General features: G+C 44.0%; 1 protein-coding gene across 1 annotated transcript in view; it reads right to left on the reverse strand.

The window, feature by feature from the left end:
* The window catches only part of GABRR3 (gamma-aminobutyric acid type A receptor rho3 subunit), a 40,462-nt gene extending 25,640 nt beyond the window's left edge, over positions 1 to 14,822 (reverse strand). Inside the window, exons 1-2 of the mRNA XM_026659040.1 lie at positions 14,680 to 14,822; positions 10,501 to 10,613 (exon numbers count right to left, since the gene is read on the reverse strand). Coding sequence (XP_026514825.1) covers positions 10,501 to 10,613; positions 14,680 to 14,822 — 256 coding nt within the window. The remainder of the gene's footprint in view (positions 1 to 10,500; positions 10,614 to 14,679) is intronic.
* Between the last annotated feature and the right edge of the window lie 2,504 nt (positions 14,823 to 17,326).

The raw sequence follows: 17,326 nt of genomic DNA on the forward strand, positions 1-17,326 counted from the left end.
CCCCCCCCCACCCGGTTAACTCTATACTTCCCTGTAAACCAACCACCCCACCCTCCCCTACTACCCTCCCCCCTTCGAGCACCACTTGCAGAGGCAATAAAGTCATTGTTACTTCACATTCATGCATTCTTTATTAATTCAGCACACAACTAGGGGGATAATTGCAAAGGTAGGCCTGGATGGGTGCGGGAGGAGGGAAGGAAAAGGACACAGTGCACTTTAAAACTTATTGCACTGGAAATCATCTAGGCTGGAGTGATTGGGTGGCCGGAGGCCCCCCCACCATGTTCTTGGGCGTCTGGGTGAGGAGGCAATGGGACTTGGGGAGGAGGGCTGTTGGTTACAGAGGGGCTGTAGCGGCGGTCTCTGCTCCTGCTGCCTTTCCTGCAGCTCAACCATACGCAGGAGCATATCACTTTGATGCTCCAGCAGCCGGAGCATCGATTCTTGCTTTCTGAGTACAAGTTGACGCCACTTCTCCTCTTCAGCCCGCGTTTCAGCACGCAACTTCTCCTCTTCAGCCCGCGATTCAGCACGCCACCTCTCCTCTCGCTCATATTGGGCTTTTTTAAAATCAGTCATTGACTGCCTCCACGCATTCAGCTGTGCTCTGTCAGCGTGGGAGGCAGTCTGTAGTTCAGTGAACATTTCGTCACGCGTCCTTCGCTTCCTTCTTCGAATATTCACGAGCCTCTGTGAAGGTGAAACATTTGCAGCTGGTGGAGGAGAAGGGAGAGTTGTTTAAAAAAGATACATTTTAGAGAACAATGGGTACACTCTTTCACGTTAGATTTTGCTGTTCACATCACACAGCACATGTGCTTTCGTTACAAGGTCGCATTTTTCCTCTTATATTGAGGGCCTGCCGGTTTGGTGTGAGAGATCACTCACGCAGTGCCAGGCCACAGATTTCAGCTTGCAGGCAGCCATGGTAAGACACAGTCTTTTGGCTTTTTTAACCTTGTTAACAAGTGGGGATGCTTTAAAACAGTACTGCTCTCATTAACCATACCAAGCACCCGTTGGGTTGGCCATTTAAAATGGGTTTGCAAGGAGGGGCTGCGGTTTCAGGTTTAACATGCAGCACAAACCCAACTAACTCCCCTCCCCCACACACCCAATTCTCTGGGATGGTCACTTCACCCCTCCCCCTCACCGCGTAGTTAACAGCGGGGAATATTTCTGTTCAGCAGAGCAGGAAGGGGCACCTCTGAATGTCCCCTTAATAAAATTGCGCCATTTCAACCAGGTGACCGTGAATGATATCACTCTCCTGAGGATAACAAAGAGCGATAAGGAATGGATGTTGTCTGCATGCCAGCAAACACCGGGACCATACGCTGCCATGCTTTGTTATGCAATGATTCCAGACTACGTGCTACTGGCCTGGCGTGGTAAAGTGTCCTACCATGGCGGACGGGATAAGGCAGCCCTCCCCAGAAACCTTTTGCAAAGGCTTTGGGAGTACATGAAGGAGAGCTTTCTGGAGATGTCCCTGGAGGATTTCCGCTCCATCCCCATACACGTTAACAGACTTTTCCAGTAGCTGTACTGGCCGTGATTGCCAGGGCAAATTAATCATTAATCATTAAACACGCTTGTTTTTAAACCATGTGTAATATTTACAAAGGTACACTCACCAGAGGTCCCCTGTGTGCCCTCAGGGTCTTGGGTGAGTTCGCGGGTTACTGGTTCCAGGTCCAGGGTGACAAACATATCCTGGCTGTTGGGGTAACTGGTTTCTCCGCTTCCTTGCTGCTGTGAGCTATCTATGTTCTCTCCATCCTCATCTTCCTCGTCCGCCGAACCCGCTTCCCTGTTTCCAGCGAGGGACTCATAGCACACGCTTGGGCTAGTGGTGGCTGCACCCCCTAGAATGGCATGCAGCTCCGCGTAGTAGCGGCATGTTTGCGGCTCAGCCCCGGACCTTCGGTTTGCGTCTCTGGCTTTGTGGTAGGCTTGCCTTAGCTCCTTAATTTTCACGCGGCACTGCTGTGCGTCCCTGTTATGGCCTCTGTCCTTCATGGCCTTGGAGATCTTTTCTAATGTTTTGCCATTTCTTTTACTGCTTCGGAGTTCGGCGAGCACTGATTCATCTCCCCAGATGGCGATCAGATCCCGTACCTCCCGTTCGGTCCAGGCTGGAGCTCTTCTGCGATCCTGGAACTGGGACTGGGACTCCATCACGGTTACCTGTGCTGATGAGCTCTGCATGGTCACCTGTGCTCTCCACGCTGAGCAAACAGGAAATGAAATTCAAACGTTCGCGGGGCTTTTCCTGTCTACCTGGCCAGTGCATCTGAGATGAGAGTGCTGTCCAGAGCGGTCACAATGAAGCACTGTGGGATAGCTCCCGGAGGCCAATAATGTCGAATTCCGTCCACACTAACCCAATTCCGACTCCTTAAGGCCGATTTTATCGCTAATCCCCTTGTCGAGGTGGTGTAAAGAAACCGGTTTAAAGGGCCCTTTAAGTCGAAAGAAAGGGCTTCGTAGTGTAAACGTGTCCAGGCTTAAGTCGATTTAACGCGGCTAAAGTCGACCTAACCTCGTAGTGTAGACCAGGCCTAGGGACTGCCCTCACAAAGACATGGTAAGCCTTAACACGACCAACTACACACTCAAGCCTTGATCCTGCAGGTCCATTTGCAGTGTGCAATAGGGAACATAAGGTTCCACTCCAGTGTAAATGTGAACAAAGACTATACATGTGCTTAAATCACAATAACTATGCTTAGATAGTTCTTTTCATCTGTAGATCTCAAAACACTTCACTAAGATGGATAAGTAGAATTCTACTGTACATGTAGGGAAAGAGGCACAAAGAAATTAAATAATTACCCAATATATAGTCATTGCAAATTTAAACAAATTAAAAGGTGAGAGAAATTAATAAGTTGTGGCTAGAACTGAAACAAGCTGGAGAGTCAATGAGGACAGAAGATCCAGGAGGGCTCATCCAAGTAATAGAAGCTTCAGAGGAGATGGCTCTTGCACAAAGAGAAGAAGAGAGGCAGATGCTAGATGAATGAAAGGAGGGGTGTGTGGTAGACTCTAGCAAGTCCTCCGAAGGTGATGGGATAGCAAGACAGTGACTTAAAAAAGCCTTTCAAATAATGTAGTTAAGAAACACTAAACAGGAAGATTATTTAAAAGGGATTCAAAGAGCAGCTCTCTCCAACCACCTCTCTCAAATGGGAGAGTTCTGCCTGTCAAGCCAGTCTGACTGGTGACACAGCAGATCATAGCTGGCCAGGAAACATCATTTTGATATCTGAAAGTGATCATTTGCCTGGAGTTTAAAGTAAGGCTGTGGAAGTTCTGCGTGGTGTGAGGAATGCAATTTATTTTCTCCCTCCTCCTGCAGTCCAAGTTGGATTATTTTCTAAGAGTTCCACAATACCTAACAGACAGCTAGGAGACTTGAGGCCATGATATTTTTAAAAGGGCATTATAAGATATTAAAAGATTTGCATGTGAATCCACTGACTTTCCTTTCCTTTCTATGGGTAACATGGCACTGTACTTTTAGGCAATTACCATTTCTGAGGATGAGGTTTACACTACTGTACAGATGTTAAATACATAATCCCTTTCTGCTTTCCCATTGGCAGAGGAACACATCATGCTCACTCACATTGGTCTGGCTTTCAAAAGGACATTAAAAGAAGGAACAGAGTCTCCTAGCAGTTCAACCTTTCGTCAGGACTGATTAGGACTGAAAAATTATCTAAATTGGAACAGAAGCAATATGGGTACAGGTAATGCTAACAGGAGCTAATGATATGTGGAATCATAATTTAGGCTCCCTCCATACTGCAGATTAAATTGTTTTAGCACATGGCAGGGGGCGGGGGCGGGGGTGGAAGAGGGCAATTTAAGTGGATTAATGGATAGGGGAAGTTGTGTAGATCATTGCATCAGGGAAGTGGGCAGCATTCAAGCAGTGGGGGATATTTGTGTGGACAGACGCATGTGCTCTATGACTATGATGACAAATTGGACAGTTTCTGTTGACGCTAGCCTTTACTTTGGAAGCAAACAGTTTTAGGGCTTGTCTAAACACAGGGGGTTTATGTCGCATTAACTTTTGAAATGGCCTGCATAAACACGACACAAACCCTTAAGAGAGTAACTCTGCAGGCTATACTACACTTACAAAATGTAATAAATTCCCTGTGTATTGAGTTAGTGCAGACTAATGTTCATGGGTTCACCTCACACTTACACTGTACCATTCTGGGACTTCTGAAGGACAATCCAGCATGTTCAGCATTGCTGAAGAGATTTGAGGTAATTTTAGGGTGACCAGACAGCAAGTGTGAAAAATCAGGATGGGGGGTAATAGGAGCCCATATAAAAAAAAAGCCCCAAATATTGGGGCTGTCCCTATAAAATCGGGACATCTGGTCACCCGAGGTAATTCCAAAATTTGAAACAAGACAATGCACTGTGGGATGGAGTTGGGAAGACTGGATGAAGTGCAGCTGCCATGCTTGTGGCTGCTTGAGCCCACACTGGGGAAAACTTATTCTAAACTGCTCTAGCCCGGCCACACCTAAGATAAAGACTGCTCCTTGCTGCTGCAATTAGCCATTACAATTAAAGCTTGTAAAATGTCTCCGGCAGCTTTTGTTTTGACTCAAGATGTTGTACAAGGATTGCAAACTCAAGGTGCCCCAAGCAATGGTTTCCTTCAATTTTTTTTTTTTTTTAATTTGGAGCAGACAGGTCCTGTGTGTGAGAGAGGGTGTTTGTGGCAGCCTATCTGTGACTCTCAAACTATAAGAACACTGTGAAATGAAACAGAAGCAAAGAGAAAATCCAGCCAAGGAAACAATGTGACAGCCAAGCTTTGGGAATAAATGCATTACAACACTGAGTCTCTTTTTTTTTAATGTTTGAGTACAGCCAGAGCTATGTTCTGAATTATAGGTTTGGTTCACTTAACCTCATTTTATAATGCGTTGCAGGCAAAGAAGCATTCTATGGCAAGAAGTAGAAACAGCACATTAATAGCCAGCTGGTTTTGAGTCATCTTGACGTATCCTATTCATGGGGTTTACATATGCAAATTAATCTATTAATAAATTAGTAATGTCAGAACTGAATTTTAAAAAGATCATTTGGTAAGAGTCAGAAGGACAAATTATGCTTGCACTTACACCAGCATATATCTAGAATAACATCACTGGTTACAGTGGAGTTATACCACATTTACACCTACGTAAGTGAAGCAGGATTTGGCCCAGTCAGCCTAAAATAGGAGTTCTCACCTCCACAGGGCCACAGACAGTGCAAAGTGAATTTAAACTGGACAGATTTGGACTAAAGAATTCCCCTGACACAGAGGGAATTTCTGTGAGCTTTAGGCTGATGGAGGGTGTGTAGCCAGATGCTCTTACCCCAGAGTAAGGGGAAGATTATTTGTTGTGGGAGGAGACTTAGTTGGGCTGCATTACCAAAATCTTTGGGCCCAGCTCCATGCTGTAACACCTGGGAAACCCAACGGGTGTAACTGAGGGCAGAATTTGACCTATTTAAAAAAAGTCTTTTGTTTTTAAAATATATGCTCTTTACCCAACTGTTCTGACCTGATTTCCCCCCCCCTTCAGTATTGTTAGCTGATGCAGCTAACTGAGCTGAATAAATCATGCTAAGGGGCACACGTGCGTGGGACAGATACAAGTCCACCAGGAATCACAGCGATGAGATGCTGTCTGTTAAGCTTGAAAAAAGCATCAGCTTCTGCATGCATAAAGCCAAAGTGCTGTAAATCTCTCCCCGACGTAAAGCCAGATGATGGCTGATGCTGTGCAGGTGCGGTAGCGGGGAGACAGCACAGCAGGCTCTCTTCCCCACTCCAGGGTAGCTCTGCAGGTGGCAGCTGTGGTTAGGCAGGCTGTACAGGCTGTGCGGTAGAGGCAGTCGGCCCCAGAGAGGGTGTTTACAATGGCGAGGGCTCCACACTCTCCATGCTCTCCAGCAGAGCTTCGCTGGAGGAAGTAAGAGCTATAACTTTTTCAGGTGGTAGCACAGGACACTAACCAACATGCCCCTCGGGTGCCTGTGGTCTGATAGCATTAAAATTGCCATTTGAATCTGTTCTATAGATTATTCACTTACTAACTGAATGGTTTGGCCTGTTTTATTTTAAAGACTTTGGAGGCACTGGGCCCAATTCACCTTGGCCCTAAACCTCGTGTAGTCATTGCATAGCTGCTAAAATAGGCTACCACATGAGAGTGGTGGCATTTGCACCCATTTTGCACTGGGGTAAATGATGCACCAGGGCAATAGTGAATTGAGCCCAGAATGCCTCCAGTGCTACTTTAGTGGAGCACCTCCTCTTTTTCACCAGCATATCTCAGGTTCTAGAGAGACACAATTAAAGCTCTCCTGTTTGGAAAGAACTGCATCCCGAACAGATCGTTTCCCCACTAATTAGTATTTCATGGCTTCCCCCACCTCCACCCCACACCACCAATTCCCCTCAGTCACCTGTATGGCCAGAGTGAGAAACCATAGCCAGAAAACACTTGATCACTCAAAAGAAAAAAAAGTATTTAAAATAAAACAGGCCAAACCATTCAGTTAGTAAGCGAATAATCTATAGAACAGATTCAAATGGCAATTTTAATGCTATCAGACCACGGTGATGTTTAAAGGAGGGCTTTTTGTTTGGTTGGTTTTTGTGTGTGTTCAGAGCTGCAGAGACCCACGGTGACGACATCCAGATTAAAGAGAGCAAAATCTATTATCTGTCTCCAGATTTATTCAGTAATACTGGTCCAATTTCCAACTTCCAGGAATAATTATAGTACTGCACATGGTTGACATCCTCCAAGTAATAACTAACCTATATTTTAAGCTAGGCTGTATTGTTCATATTGACTCTTTCCCTTCGGTGTCTTTAACAACAGTACACATTCCCCATCACCAATTGCATCTCATCCTGTATTTAAACTCCCCTTTGCTATACACTTCAGCATTAGAGGAAAGTCAATCTCCTTCAAGGAAATGCATATCCTGTATCTCTCCTGTCACGGGATGAATTAGGGTACCCTATCCAAAGTCATGTTCTGATTGGTTAGTTGAGGCTTGCCCCTTTTGGTGATGTCACAACTGTGTATTAACTACCAACGAAGCCTTGATTCACCATTGCGTTACTCCATGTTTTGCTGGCACAACTCCACTGAAGTCTGATGGAACCCAAACAGGCTTCCAAACCTGCCTGGTTTCCTGCCAGCTCACCCACCCAGCTCCGCAGCAGCCTGGGCTTCCAGGGTTCATGGCTGTCCCCACTGATTTCAATGGGGTTACACCAGCATATAACAAAGAGTAATGCGAAGAGTGAATCAGGGCCAAAGATAATTTTATTGAGACTTTCATCTGTTACTCTTAGAAATTCCCATAGCCTCTCAGTGTTACTCTTATTTACCATTATAGAAATTGCAGGCAGTACTATTCTAGATATTAACAGCCCTCTTGTGAAGATCTGGGAAACCTCTGAACAGGAAGATATGGCAGATATGTTGCTACCCTCACCACTATTTCTTGTGGATGTTAGTGGGGAAGGGAGATATAGCTGACTCCTTGTTCTGCTGAAAGCTACTTCTGAAAGACAGAGGTATAACTAGTAATCTGAAATTTGCAAATCCACTGGCTGATAAGTTACCATTTTCCTCACCTGAGTATGCATTTATTCACCCATGGCAATATGATCATCAATACCCACTGAAGTCAATGTAAAGACTCCAGCTGACTTCAATGGGCACTGGATCAGGCCCTATTACTAGCCATGTGATAATAAGAGGACAGGACCGACAAAAATGAAAACAAAGCTGCCAGGCACCAAAAGAAATGCTTCCTGTGAAAAAAATTAAAATTTGTATATCACAGTGTGCATTCTGAAAGCAATTTGTACTCACACCAGAAATACTGATTTGTGGAATGGCCCTGTGAAACAGTACTAGAGCTGTCTGGAAAAATTCCGACAAAACATTGTTTCATTGACGTTTGCAGATTTGGCTAAACTGAAATGTTTGTGGACTGCTGGGGAATCCAGGATCTGTAGCTAGCCAGGTGTAGTGTCCCAGAGCTGTGGCTCCATCCCTTTTCACAGAGCATTTAGGCATTTTTGGTTTTCGTTCCTAATTGTAACAAAATCAGATTTTGAAATATCAAAATCCTCTGTGAAACAGAATTACCTTTCTCCAGACAGCTTTATAGAGTACTTCATAGAGAGCTGTCTGCTGTCATGGAAATGCTTTTTGCTTTCACAGATGGCATTTCCATAAATTACAATTCCTTGAGTGGAAAAGCAGGAGGGAGGGACACCGAGGTAACTTGCAAAGCCATTGACTGATAAATTTCAGATTACTAGCTTCGCCTGTCTTTCAGAAATAGCGTTCAGTGAACATCATGGTGGGGTTTTATTGTGATAAGGAGACTTGCCTGTTGGAAAATGGACCAAGACCACTAGCAGGCCATCAGACAGTAATGATATTCAGTTACTAATGTCTGGGTTTAAGTCAGCAATCTTTAACAATCCCCTGAGCTATCCAGTCCACCACGACCAGGAGATTTTCATTGCCCCACGTCCAGTTTGCATGTCATGGGCAAATCTATGGGCCAAAGACTAAGACTTGCTTAGTCTTCCCTTTCAGGATATGGCTGTGCCTCAGGTTCCCTGTTGGCTGGAAGTCTCCCTCTCCATGTCAGGGATAGTTTTAGACCTCCAGCTGGAATAAAATACTCCTCTTTTCCCAAGGTAAACAAGAGTCCACTGGAAAATATCCAAACAAAAAGCCTTCACTCGATTTGCTCTCTGAGCGACAACCCTGAGCAGGGGCATCATTTGCTATGAGGCAGGGCAGACTCAGTTGCCCCGCGCAGATCTTTGGCCTCCAACAGACTTTTCATAGGTCTATATGCTCCACTCCCCCTCCTCCCAGCCTTTGCAAGATATAATACATCACATATAATGTTCTATATGCTGACACAACTTTGGCCCCCTAGAATTTTTCTGAAATGATGCCCATGGCCCTGAGACCCTAAACAATAAAGTAGCCATCTGCTCCAGCCTCAGACATTCCCACTTCACTCTTCCTTCCCATCCCACAGCCCCTGAGTTACTTGCTTGCTTGTCTGCCTGCCTCTTAGGCCTTCTCTCTCGCTCTTTTCCAGGCTTCTTCATTGCAGCCCATCCCACGCTCCTTCTCTGTTAGTAGCCCCACTCTAGGTCTTGCCCAGACCCAGTTGCTGAAGAGTAACGGCGGTGGGTGGTGCTGCTACTCTCTTTCTCTAGGTCTCTCTTTCGTGGAGTGAAGGGGAGCATATTTATAGCCCTTCCCCAGCATTTCTTGCTGTAGCCTGGAGTTCCTATTAATCCATCCGGGAACTACAACTCTCTAGAGTGCTTTAATCCGGGGCCAAGACAGTAATAGGAATGTGGGGCCTGGGGGCTGCCTTTAGCCAGCATGCGCTTTTACAAAGGCCAACTTAAATAACACTGCATTCTGTGCAGCACTTCTTTCAAAAAACTACTCCCACTATAGCCAGCTATACACACTGCAAGTACATAGCTCTGCTCGGATTAGCTACTGGCAGTTTCCATGATTTGCATACTGTGGGCCACATTATCAGCTAGTGTAAATAGGCCGACAGCCATTGACTTCTCTGAAGTCTATGCCTATTTACAGCTGTTGAGAATCTGTCCTTGTATATTTTATTTTGTATTCATAATATGGAGCGGGCCAGTCCGTTTTGATGAATCACGAACACAGAACTGCTGGCCCCGGTTCACAAAAGCCTTTTAGCAAGGCAGCTTTCTCGATTTTAGTGTAATAACTTAGGACCAAAATCTGTAATTCACAGGTATGTCATGCCTCAATTTCAAAGGGACATGTCAATGTGTATCCAGTGGCAGAAACTGGCCCTGTAATGGGATATCCAAATTATGAGGATCCCATATGCTACCTTTTTTATTCACATATAATGTAATTAAACAGGGAAGAAATAAACATGCAAACCAATAATACAGGAGTCCAAGGGCCAATAAACCGAAAATATAAGGTTGGGTTTTTTTAATTCAGTGCTTCATGCCAACTCAATATACTCAGGAATTGGTAACTTGTTTAAAAACTTCAAAACAAATTTGATGAGTTTCAGGAATTTGCTAATTGCTACTAGACAGCATAGTTTTAGGGGGATATGTTAATGCAATGTTTTGATAATAGAATTCTATCTGTAACAGTAAAGGTAAAAAATTACCTAGCTGTGAGTAGATAATTTGGCAACTCTTATTACTGTTGTGCAAAGTACAAAAATTGTCTTTTGTCGTAAACTATTCCTTGGATTAAGCCAAGGAGGGGAAAAATCTCAGTTAAACTTGATATTCCATTTTTACATGACCTTGCTGGGCACGGGTTTGGCAGCTTATAGTGCAAGAAGAAACTATTAAATAGTATAGAAATGTTAATGCAGCTGGCTGCTTACCTCCGAATCCAGGTCTCATTGCAAAGTCATGGTCATCTATGCGGAGAAGTTGCTCAGACTTTAGTGGGCGTACTTTGGTGCTGTCTAATTTCCTCATTTTAATTTCTCGTTTGCTGTGTTTTAAAAAACAATCAAGTCAGGAGCTTCATTGTACTGACTGACATTCACAATCATGATTCAATTAGATGAAATGACTAGATTACTGGATTGTAGGCAGTGACACAACCACATGAAAAAAAATTAGTGAAAATGGGGAGGGGAGAGACCCAGAGTGAAAATGCACAGGACAACTGTATTGAGGGAGAACATCAACAAGATATAAATAAATTGGCGGTGGGACACACGTCCCCTTCGATCCCCTCGGAGGTTGCATCTATAGGTGTGGGAGAGAGTGTATCCAAGATAGATAAACACTTGTTGAAGAAACTGATACATCAGTTTTCACCTAGATACCTTCTTCTGTTTGGAAATAACATAATATGTTTGCAACTTTAATGCATGCCACACTAAGTCACATGTTTTACTGGGGGAGTGGCAGTGACCTCATATAGCGGTTGCTCAACACTCTTCATGATAACATTTCTATTGTTTTTAAAGAGCTCTAATGTCTCAATGGCTTGTAGCAGGACTCTAAAATTTGGCAGTGAGATAATCCTGGGGTCAAGGAGGTGCCTTTTGGTGTCCCCCTTAAATAAATCATTCAGATTTGGCCAAGTTAGAAGCTGAAAAGAAATCAGCATTTCCAATTTGTATTTTGCTTATTAAAGCTCATTCTTAGATTTACTGCCAAAACCAGCCAACACTCCATTAGCACTGCGCATGGTACCATCTCAGCATGTCCTACACTGCTGAACCTGCAAAAGGAACACAGACAACATAGATGATCCTTTTCCTGTTGTTGCTGGAACCAGGACACCATACATTCTAGACTCATATCTAGAGACTGGTGTTAAAATTCTGTTCCCTTCACAACACTTTTTATTAAGCAAAGGCTCAGACCTCACCAAAAAATTACACAAGCTGGGAACAGAATCTGGGTCTTTAACGTGGCAGACTCATGTCTCACCCACACTGTCTCTCAGAAAGAATGTATTGAATCTTAGCTTGGCTATGCTGTGTGCAAAGCATGACTACTCCCGCATATGTTTCCACTGTTTCACAGTGTTTTATGTGTCCTCCACCAGTGGCTGGCTTACAGAGGCTGCTCCCAGCTATTGTAATTACTTTTGTAGTTGGTGTGGTAGAAGTCTCTGCTGAAAGTTCAGGGCTCAACCCCCTTTTTTTGATGGGGAGGCAGAGAAACAACGTTAGTGGCACATAATAGAATTTGTTTTCCTCTTTTTCTTTTGTAAAGAAAACCCAGGAAATTACAGGATAAAAATATCAATGTTAAAAGCATGTTAAGAAGCTGGTTCAGTTATTATTTATTATTTTTATCACCATACCCACTAGGAGCCCTCATCATAGACCAGGACACTCTTGTGGTAGGCACTGTCCAAAGACAGAACAACAGGGAGCCACATGCAGTTACTGTGAATCATGTGCTGCAAATGTACCTTTCTGCCACTCATAGAGTGGATTTTTCAATGTGTTTAGTAAAATCTGCATTCACTAATGCAAAAAGCATAACATTTTGACAGTCAAAATGTTTTGTTCTTTATTGAAGGAAATGGACCAAGAGAATAATCTCTTTCTCGTGTACTTTTGGTTAATGCTTTAAAATCTTCTTTGCGAGAGAATGCAGACAAATAGCTTGGAGGGGGAAGTTGGTTACTCTATTAAACCAGTGAAAGTTGTAGGTTAAGTAACATTTTCACATGGGATTCTTTATAAAAGGCCACTCATTTAACGAGGCCATCTGTCAGCAGTGTCCCTAATCATCCTAGTGCTGGCTGAAAGGGATTTCCCCAGGAGGAAAAAGAGGTTGCTGGAAAGTTAGGCCCTGTGGAAATGGACTGGAGATAATGCCCCCTTTAGAAATAATGCCAAAGAGAATCAAACAAGGAAAAATTAAATGTATTTGGCTCCTTTCTGCAGAAATGCTGCTCAGCAGCTGCTAAGCTCTGGGATCCTCTGTGGCTTGGAACCTGCAGTCTAGTCCCAATTCCACTTAATGTTGCAAGTGGTCTACAGAATACAAGCATTTGAGGGCAGATCCTCAGTGGGCGTATATCTGCTAACTCCATGGATTTCAAGGGAGCTACGCCAATTTGCACCAGCTGAGGATCTGGTCGTGGAATTCCTCTCCAACTCCCTTCTCTTTGTATGGAGGTCAATGTTGACATGCTTCTCCCTTTTATCTTGCCTACCTCACAGGAGTTTCATGTGGATTAATTAGTTAATGTTTGTAAAGCTCTTTGAAACCAAAGACGTTATATTAGCACCAAATATTGTTGCAATCATACAGCAATAGGTCTGTACAGTATGTCAAGCAGGATTCTACTGTGGATGCACATTCTCACTGCCAGACCCTCTCCCATTTTGTGAATTGTTATGCCAGTGGTGGATACTGGATCAACAGCCAGAAACTCAAGTTTGCTATTCACAGAACAGGACAAGGAGCGGGAACCGTAGCATACACATCTCTCTCACCTCCCTACCAACATTCCTCAACTCAGACAAGCAGGGACCACCTTGAGGTGTTAGACAGTAGGTCAGTCTCCATTCCCATGCAGCTCTTCACCTACTTGCATGACTAACAAAGTGGCAATTATTTCCCATTTTGATAGCGGGATTCTTGTTTTTAATGGACAATGAGTCCAGTGGTGATGACTCCTAGATGTTCAGTTCATTTCAGACAGACTGCTGAACAGTCAGAACTTTCAGGTCTGCTTGGCTTGGACTGGATTTGAACCTGTGACTTAAAGATGAGTCATTACTAGTTCCCTGAGCCGTGCATCTTTTCCATGCACCTCAGTTATTAAGTTATGATTGCTTCCACTACCATGTATTTCTTATACACAAATTCAGCAGGAAATTCAATGATTCAGAGGTGGTGCAGCTGCCAGAGGAGTCCAATTATGGTGTACTTTATCAACATATGGCATGACATGAATAGGCTACGAGTCCCGTGCTGTCCATTATTACACAATGCTATGCATACAGAATATGGGGAAACAATCGCCTTCCCTTTCTTCCTCCCATAAATTTAACTATTTATCAAAATGTCTCATGCGTTCGTGATAAGGCATAATTTCGATGGATGGGTTATTATCGGCAGTAGATTGAGACCTTGCATTTTTATTTATGTATTATAATGTAAACACATTCAGAGGCCTCACATGTATGATATGAAATTGATCTATACAAGCAGTTGCTGGGGGGGGGGGGGGGGAGAAGCCATTTCACCCAGAAACTTAAATGCAAAAGGCTTGATGTCACCTTTTTATTTTCTTTTAAAGCAGCCACCCTGATGAAGAAAGGCAAAGGAGAAAACCTAATATTTTTAAAGCCTGCCTTTCGCTGTAATAGTTAGATGCAATAATCCCAACTAAAAACTAAATAAAATATATTAAACCGCTTAAGCTTTGGGATTTGCAGTTAGACGTGGAATAATTCCATAAATAAAGTATTCCAGAAGAGTAACCAACTGTAACATGATTAAAATGAAAACTTACTTAAACTAGCCTTATTCTGTTGTTGAAAAAAGCATCTGGATACAGTAGTTATTACACTGATATTTAGTGCAATCAAGATAACGTAATAATGATAGCATAAACCCAATTTTAGATATGAATTTGTTTCTGATGGTAGAAAGAAACTGAAACACTTGAACAATTGTATGTTGACAGTAATACAGTAATCGCAATACTTAACTCTTATGTGGTGCTTTACATTTTCAAAGAGCTGTACAAACATTATCTAACTGATCACACACACACACACACACACACACACACACACACACACTATATATATATATATATGTATAAAGTATTTATAATCATGATACAGAATGATCAGTGATAGAAACGTTACTGTAAAATAGAATTACTTTTTGTCTCATGGGGCACCCAAATGCCCCAGGCAAAACTAGGACCCCACTGTGCTAAGTGCTCTACAAACACAAAGACCAGTCAAGTAGGACTCTGAACAAAGAAAATGCCTTCTTAGGTTTGGTGACAGACACACAATGTTTATTAGCAGAAGGGCAGCAGTGAGCCAGGGTATACAGCTTACCTGTTATGCTTCTTCATGGATGAGCATTTCTGTTGATGATGTTGATGAAAACGATGATGATGATCACTTTGAGAACTGACACTGGTTAGTGCAGCTGTTGGCCAGAGGCAGGTGAAGAGCAGCAGTTTTATTACCAGGACCATGTCTACCAAAACAGAAATGCAATGGATTCAACCAATCCACCTCAATGACCTTTCACTTTTAGTGGTCCTGTTATTTAGAGACAGCATACCATAAAGAGGATGCAAGTATAACGAGGCATCACTGAAAACAGACGACAAAGGCATCCCAGTTTGGATTTCCTCTCTGAGCTCTCCTTTTATTCTAGCAAATTGCAAAAATTTCTTAAAATCCACATACTAGGGTACCTGCTGTCAAGCAGCTGCAGTTTGCCTTTAGAAATGTAATAAATATAACCACTTATTTTGTTGATTCTCCGTTTGCGCCATTGCTTCCACTCTTTCAGGGTAGGTTCTTAGTCAAATGAGAGCTTACTGAGTGGGTGATAAAGCAAATGTAGCCCTGTGCAGACAAAAGGGTGATGTCAAACATTTAATCCCCCTTAATCCCCCACAACACCATATAAAAATATTTCATTGTCCTATAAAATCTGTGCTTAATGAGACAAGGTCACTAAATTAATCTTAGTTACTGTATATATCATGAAAATAATTTTCTACACAGATCAAAATATTTCATTAATTGAGTAAGCAGTGTTTGTTCCACAGATTACTGACATTATTTGCTTTTGTGATTCAGGGTAGCAAGCAGCGTGACCAGGTGTCCGGTTTTTGACCGGAACACCCGGTCAAAAAGGGACCCTGGCAGCTCCAGTCAGCACTGCCGACCAGGCCATTAAAAGTCCGGTCAGCAGTGCTGCGGAGCTAAGGCAGACTAGTCCCTACCTGTCCTGGCTCCATGCTGCACCCCGGAAGCGGCCAGCAGGTCCGGCTCCTAGGCAGGGGGGACCACGGGACTCCGCGCACTGCCTCTGCCCCGAGTACCAGTTCTGCACTCCCATTGGCCGGGTACCACGGTCAATGGGAACTGCAGGGGGCGGTGCTTGCAGGCGAGAACAGCGCACAGAGCCGCCTGCCGCACCTCTGCCTAGGACCCAGACCTGCTGGCCACTTCCTGGGTCGCAGCAGAGTCAGGACAGGCAGGAAGCCTGCTTTAGCCCACGCCACTGCGCACCTGACCGGGAGCCGCCAGAGGTAAGCCCGTGCCCCAATCCCGAGCCACAACCCCCTACCCCAGCCCTGAGCGCCCCCCCAAATCCAGAGCCCCCTCCTGCACCTCAAACCCCTCACCCCCCCGTCCCAGCCCAGAGCCTGCACCCCCAGCCGAGAGCCCTCACCCCCCTGCCCCAGCCCAGAGCCCCCTAGCACACTCTGAACCCCTGGTTTCTGCCCACATCCCCAGCTAGAGCCCTCACCCCCTCCCACACCCCAACCGCCTGCCCCAGCCCAGTGAATGTGAGTGAGGGTGGGGGAGAGCCAGCCACCAAACGAGGGGAAACTGTAGTGAGCGGGGGGTGGGGCCTCGGGGAAGGGGCAGGACTAGGATATTTGGTTTGTGCGACTAGAAAGTTGGCAACCCTAATCTTGACTGGAGAAATATAATTAATTCTGGGCAGTGTAACCTGTTGAGAAGAGCCCAATCCACAACAACTCTTGTGTCAATGTTTTTGGCATTGAATCTGAAATTTGGAAATTCCCCCCCCCCCTTTTTTTTTTTTTTTTTCTATTCCTTCACTTTATAATAAATATATAGGACACAACCATGGGTGAGCTCGAAGAAACTTCTGTTTTGATGATAAATATATCACCATATTATCATCCATAAAAATACTGGAAAAATTCTACCTTCTGTTAGTGTAGCAGGATTTTGTACATAATTTCTAAGTATTTTTTAACCAAAGCATAATTTAAAATAAGATTTAACTTTCATTTTTTTCAATCATTTCTTTCTGCCCTGGCTGTATCGTAGCAGATCACATCCCTTGCATCACAGGATATTTTGTTAAGCAATAAAATGGGCTTGTCCCTGCTCCCACTGAAGCTGATGAGTCTTCCTACTGGTTTAACCGAGAGCAATAATGGATCCCACCCATGTAACTGATACAATTAGCTTCATCCCTTTCAAGCCATCAGCAAACTCAGAGCCATCAGAATCAACATACCGTGTATTTAATTATTTTTCCTTATAAAACAAAGTGAAACACTCATGAAAGGTGCTAGAGTGAAGGTGAGGAAAACTGAAATTCTCCATCTACAGAACAGCACAGCAGTAATTCAAGTTTCCCAGCACTGCTCCCCACCCTTGTGTCTGAACCTTGACCCATATGAACTGTAGATGTGAGAATACAGTACAATCTTCATGGCTTCTCTGCTGAGATTGCTAACCAGTAGGCCCGTTGTGATGGTGGTATTTGTGATACGGGCATCCATCCACAAGGAAGTTCACTGGAGTTACCAACTCATTGCACTTAGGCCTGTAAATGACCCACTAGACAGACATGATTTCTAGAGGGAGATTTTCAAAGGCACAAAGGACAGTTAACTCCCATTGGCGTTCAGTTGGGCAGCTAAGTGCCTACCTTCCATCTGTATCTTTGAAAATATCCTGCCGCCCCCTCCATCACTAT

This window comes from Terrapene carolina, unplaced genomic scaffold (genome assembly GCF_002925995.2).
Source record: "Terrapene carolina triunguis isolate 2854851 unplaced genomic scaffold, T_m_triunguis-2.0 Scaffold558, whole genome shotgun sequence".
In the NCBI taxonomy this organism is placed as follows: domain Eukaryota; kingdom Metazoa; phylum Chordata; order Testudines; family Emydidae; genus Terrapene; species Terrapene triunguis.